We start from the raw sequence: 6,130 nt of genomic DNA on the forward strand, positions 1-6,130 counted from the left end.
CTGTTCTACATTACTTTTTCTTAGTTAGCAGTAAACTTTTGGTGTGGTCAGGGCCACAGGACAGATAAAAGACAACGCTTATGCTGTCTTCTTTCATCAGACGACAGCAAACACACTTGGAATGATGCATTCACTGGCACTGGAGTCCGTCACATGAGCTCAGCCGGAATACAATCACATCCACTCGTTCCTTAGAGACTGTTCTCCTTCATTCACACTAGCAAGGTTACCTACATTACAGCACAATTATTCATGGCTTGAGTTCTGAAGTGCTGTCTTAGTGGCTATATTACATTTATTTGATATAACATTAATGGCAGTTAATGAACATGGCCGGAATCACGTAAAAACTAAATGAGGAGAAATTTAGCAAGGGAAAAGTAATATTGAAATTCCTCGGATGTTTGGTCAGGCGGCTGAGATAATTTCTCATCTTTCTGAGGACAATCTGAGGTTCAAATGTTAGAATTTAAACAGAGCTGAGAATGAATTGACTGAAAAGCACTTGGGGCTTGAGACAGAAAAGAGCATTGATGACCCAGTGGCTTTGGTCTGAGTTTTATGACTGCAGCCATTTTTTCCCCACTTTCTTCATGAGGATTCATTTCAGTCATATTCTCACTTGGAATTAGATTGTATTTAATGTGGCATTTGCAGATACAGAATCGTGAGAATCCTTGGATGAGGGCGAAGACGAAGGCTGAACCTAGAATAAGTTCCCATACAGAAATCCAGCTTAAAGAAAAATCAATCACACTTTCCAGCAGGGTAGCTTTCCCAGCCAAAAGCCTTTACTGGCATATCTAGCGGTCCTGGAATCTAAAAAAATGCATTAATCCTTAACTAAGTAACTCATCCAGGGATCTATTTTTACCACTTCTTTAGCACACACTTGGACTGTACGTTGTTCACAAAGTTAAATTTAAACATGCTAACTCTTTAAAATGTTACCTTTCAGTTCCAGAAACCACAAGACCAATATCCTCCATTCCGGTTTGGAACCGTACCCAATGGCAGCACAGAACGAAACATAAGGAGCAATTATCCAGAAATGCATTCCCACATGGTTAAGTACAACCAGAAAGGTGTGGAGGATGCGCTCAACAGCCTCAAAACTGGGTGTGTTTACTGTAATTGTCTCTTGAATCTTTGAAACAAATCTGTCCGCAGTGTAATATCTTTTCCGCTAACGTATCGTTTCTTTACTAACAGGAAGCTGGACGCCTTCATATACGATGCAGCTGTGCTTAACTACATGGCCGGTAAAGATGAAGGGTGTAAATTGGTGACAATCGGTAGTGGGAAGGTATTTGCAACAACAGGCTACGGTATCGCTCTCCAGAAAGAATCTCGCTGGAAGCGCCCCATAGACCTCGCTCTTCTCCAGTTCCTTGCTGATGGTAACTTAAACTTACTTTTGCTAGAGGAGCTCTGATTCGAAAATCTGACGGAAATGTATTATGTGTTACAGGTGATACTCAGAACCTCCAGACAGTGTGGCTCACTGGTATCTGTCGTAACGAGAGGAAGGAGGTGATGAGCTCTAAGCTCGACATTGACAACATGGCTGGAGTGTTTTACATGCTTCTAGTGGCTATGGGTCTCAGTCTGCTGGTCTTTGCCTGGGAACATCTACTGTACTGGAAGCTACGGCATTCTGTCCGCAAGTCTGAGCACTTGGACTTCCTGCTGGCCATTAGCAGGGTATATTTTATGTCATAAATATTCTGAAATTAATTTCACTTTTAATCTTTGGTGTTAACAAATTGTTATGCTTAGAACAAGGTTACAAATCCATAATGCAGAGTAAGTCATTCAAAATGATGCATTTGCAATCAGCTATGTGCCATTTTCATTTTCTATTTTTTTACCAAAGCAACTTGTAAGAACATGCAGGTAGAAAAATATATCAACAAGAACACAGTGCAAATGAGAACTGTACAAAGAAGGTTTAAATGTACCTTAGCAGAGACTTTAGAAACATAAACATGTGGTGAAATTGATGTTCAGGGGAACTCCAGGCTCTGAATGAACACCAAAAGTCAAGAAAAAAGCTGTTAAAATTAAATTAGGATCTTAGGGTTATGGGTATAGCTGCCAAAGTCCCTTTTAAGCACATTCTTAAGCTTAACAAACTTAAAGACCTCATTTAATGGTGGAATATTACGTATGCATAGGCAGCTGCTTTTCTCTATTGGCTAATTACAGACACTTTCAGAGATAACTATAATGCTGATAAACAGAGACTCTTATCAGTCACTGACAGTTCTCGAGGTAATTAACCACCCGCAAAATCAGCTAATAGAATTTTGATGTAGTAAAAATGGGTGTGACTTTAATTCATCTAGGTCACTGCAGCAAAATTATAGCAAATCAATTTGGTGAGACCTTTGCCATTCATTACTGTACTTTGTTTTCCAGTGTTTTAAGACATTTTACAGTCAAAACAATAGATGCAGTAGCTTTTAAGTAGATTGATTTGACTATATCAAGTAAAATCAAGTATAACTTTTAGGTGGATGCGCTTCAAAATGCCAGCCTCATTTTTCCTTATTTCTTCCTTGAAGGGAATCTACAGCTGCTTCAACGGTGTGGAGGACATGGACCGTAAAGGGAACATGCAGAGCCCAGATGTCACCACCAGTTACACTCAGGCCAACATGCTGAAGATGCTCCAAACCGCAAAGGACATTGTCTCATCTGCGAGAGTTGAAAACTCCCTGGACAATGCTACAAAGACCATTGAGAACTGGGGTCGACGTGATCCAGAGTCAGCCAGACCTAGCCTTCCTACCTGCCTCATAGGGACGGACTTCAGCCATAGCCGCCTGCCCTGCATTGCCAGCGTTACGGACAACCACTCACCATACCCTCAAAACATGGATAGCACCACTCAGCACTTGCTGGAGAAGCCTCACGTGGGAACACGGCCTACCTCACTGCGCTACACTCTTCCCGCACGTACCACCCACCACCACATCTATGAACGAACGCTACCCATATCTAGCCTCAGCAGTCCCCATATTGCCATGAGAGACCCACCACCTCCTACAGCCCCGAAACCCCACATGTATGTGGACCAGTCCTGTCACCACCCTACCTCTCGCTACGTCTCTTACCATGACTTTCAGGTACCAGACATATTTGTGGAACATCGGGAACCTTCGGGAAGCCATAAACAATACATGGCAGGTATGAGTCGCAAAAAGAGGTCCCACAGCTATGTAGCAGCATCTCCGGAAACTAGACGAAGGGACGACTATGATGTTCCCCAGTCTTGTCTGGCTGAGCTAAAAAGCAATCACCTTGTGGAAAACCATTCCCATACCACACCCTGCATGAGAAGCCACTTCCAGAGACCCGGCTCTAGCTGCAACTCCTGCACAAAGCTGTATCTAGAACCGGAGATGGATGACGTTCCTCTTCTGGGGAAAGATAAAATGAACCGCCGCGCCTCTTTTCTCAGGGCCACGTGGGGTGGTGACAGGATCCGGGAGCTGGATGAGAAGCCCACCACCTCTGCATCCTCTACCAGTTGTATCAACATGCCCGATCTGTTCCCTCGAGTGGTGGTGACCAATCCCAAGCCTTTGAAGATGTACGGCAACACTGGTAACAACCTACGGAACAACATGGCTGTGGAGCCAGCCTATCTGGATCCAGCCCACATGGGCTCCTACCCGTACAAGCCACAGAAGTTCAAGCACTCAAAGTCCATCCGCCTTCCTTCATACCGGGAGGCGATTCTGCAGAATACGGCAGCCCTTCGGCGCTCCTCTTCCACACTAGTGCACGGACACTACTCAACATACCTGAACTCTTATACAGACCTGCCGGTGTATTTGGGTCCTCTACCACAAGGACCCACTCACTTCCATGAGCATTCCAAAGACACGTGCCACCTGTTTCCATGCGCCAACCATTGCCCGGAAAATGCCGCCTTGGTTCCCCGGTTAGGCAGCAGACATGTATTGTACCAGAGCACTGCTATTGGAGGCTACGAGGGGCCCAGGCGCTCAAACGAGGAGACATTGCACGCTTTACCAGTCACTTCCGTGCGCAGGGACCGCAGGCAGGTTCTAGTGGCACGGAATGTACACAGTCCCTATGCCCCACGGCCCTGGGGTAGGGTATCTAGTCTGGAGTCAGAGGTTTGAAGACCTTTTAAGAGATCTCCAAAGAGTTTCCCCCAAGCAGTGAGGGAGAAACGCTGGGAACTGTTAAACGAAGTCAAGCAAAAAAGATGAAGGTGGACTAGAGGTGGTTATCTCAGTGCAATAATACCCTCAGACAGCAGGGATGGGACGGTGGAATGTACAAGTGATTACTGTGGAGACTTGTTTCAGTATAAAAAAGAGAGTTAAAAATAATGAACTGTTCTTAATCTATAATCTATTGATTGTTATTTAAACCGTTTTTAAATGCCATTACACCAGTTACACTCATCCTCTGCAAACAATTGGATGTAGCATGTTTTAAGGCAGCTTTAAAACCAAAAGGGTTTGAATTGAAAATCTGGTTTTTATTTATGCAAGGGCATTCAACCATTTTAAATCTGGAGAACCACTGGAGAATTTTATAACATAGCCACACAAAAATGTCTTCCAAGAATTTTCTAAATCCAGGGGTTTGAGAAAGCCATTAATTGTCCAATTTTGTCACTCCACCAATGTAATTCAGATCTGATTTCAAGAATGGTGAAGAATTGATTTGCCATCTGTTGTTCCACAGCAATTTCACTGTTTAATAAATGATGGGATGGCCTTGAGGCCAACTGAAAAGGACTACTGTCTTTGAGTCTTCTGCAAAAGAAAAAACAAAATAGAGTGAAAACGATTCATTAAACAGCTGCATGGTTACATCATTTTAATGCATTGAACCAAACAAGTCAAATGTAAGATCAGACATGATCATGCACAAACAATCTCCCAAAAGGCCTTGTGTTACAGACTTAAGGTGCTAATCAACTGTGAAGTAATGAGGATTTATTTTGGAAATATTAAAATGATTTCTAGTAAAACAAAGAAAGATTAATGTCAGTGCTGAATGAGCCTGTGACATGCTTTTACAAATCCTCCCTAAGAATGAACCTTTTAAAATAACAACTAGTCTTCGAAATGTACAACTTTCTGAAATCTCATGCATTTTGCACTGTAATTAATTGTTGGCTACTGGTAAGCAATGCTATAGACACTCTCCTTTAATTTTCTTGCTCCCTTAAAGTTCTTGGGAATATAGAGTCTTGACAACCATTGTCTACAAAATGTTGCATGCATATAGCCACATAAATGTATCCCAAGATTATATATGACCTAGAAGAAAGAATGTTTCATGAATACAATTTCACTCTCCATTCACTCTACATAGTGGCAAGTGCATTACTATTCATACTTGCCAAATGGAAAAACCATTACATCTGCAGATTCTGCTGTAGGACTCTTATATATCAGTGAAGGGAACGCACAGACTGCATTAAAAAGGCATAAAATAACACTACGGCATTAAACAGCGGTCTTTTATTTGCTGACCTCCTGTTTTGAAGCAGCCTGTGGAGAAGTCAACGCATGGTGAGGTCAAATGCTGACTCAGCGTGGAGGTTATGTGCTCTATGAGAGCAGTTTAACCCCTCTCACCTTCCTATGTCTTTAAGATGTGACGTGGGTTGCTAACATTCATCTTTCCTGTTGAGTACCGTTGTGGTCTTAGCCCTTCCTGAGGACCCCGGGGTTCCAGCGCTCTGCCTGTAAAGTGCAAAGATCAGTATAATAATGGTTGGATGAATGGGCTGATTGACCCTGGGGAATAGTATGTTTAAGCACGCCAACTTAGGATGATGAACATCTGGGCATTGAGCCAATCACAGGGACACGATATCGACCTAAAGTGTCCACCCACCTTCATTTAGTACCCTTGAGATGGAACAAGATGGAAAAGTGACCACGAGGACCAGGCTCTTGAATGAAGAATGAAACCTTGAAATCTCCTTTAAGCAGTACCAGGAGTTGGTGGGTTAGTGGAGAGAGAGATAGCACACTGTCTGCTGACAGAAGAAGCTTTTCATTAAGAGAGATTTGGTCTGTGAATGTGTGCAATTCATTTTGCTGGTCATTGTTATCAGAGCAACTTTATC

At 42.9% G+C, this 6,130-nt stretch overlaps 1 protein-coding gene across 2 annotated transcripts in view; it reads left to right on the plus strand.

Moving 5' to 3' along the window:
• The window catches only part of LOC107728554 (glutamate receptor ionotropic, NMDA 2C-like), a 72,005-nt gene extending 67,242 nt beyond the window's left edge, over positions 1-4,763 (plus strand). For both annotated transcript variants that reach the window (XM_016538759.1, XM_016538769.1), the window contains exons 11-14: positions 959-1,119; positions 1,213-1,400; positions 1,472-1,704; positions 2,568-4,763. In XM_016538759.1, coding sequence (XP_016394245.1) covers positions 959-1,119; positions 1,213-1,400; positions 1,472-1,704; positions 2,568-4,157 — 2,172 coding nt within the window. In that variant the 3' untranslated portion in view covers positions 4,158-4,763. The remainder of the gene's footprint in view (positions 1-958; positions 1,120-1,212; positions 1,401-1,471; positions 1,705-2,567) is intronic.
• Positions 4,764-6,130: the final 1,367 nt, after the last annotated feature.

The sequence above is a fragment of the Sinocyclocheilus rhinocerous genome, unplaced genomic scaffold, assembly GCF_001515625.1.
Source record: "Sinocyclocheilus rhinocerous isolate Xijiao unplaced genomic scaffold, SAMN03320098_v1.1 scaffold463, whole genome shotgun sequence".
NCBI classification, from domain to species: domain Eukaryota; kingdom Metazoa; phylum Chordata; class Actinopteri; order Cypriniformes; family Cyprinidae; genus Sinocyclocheilus; species Sinocyclocheilus rhinocerous.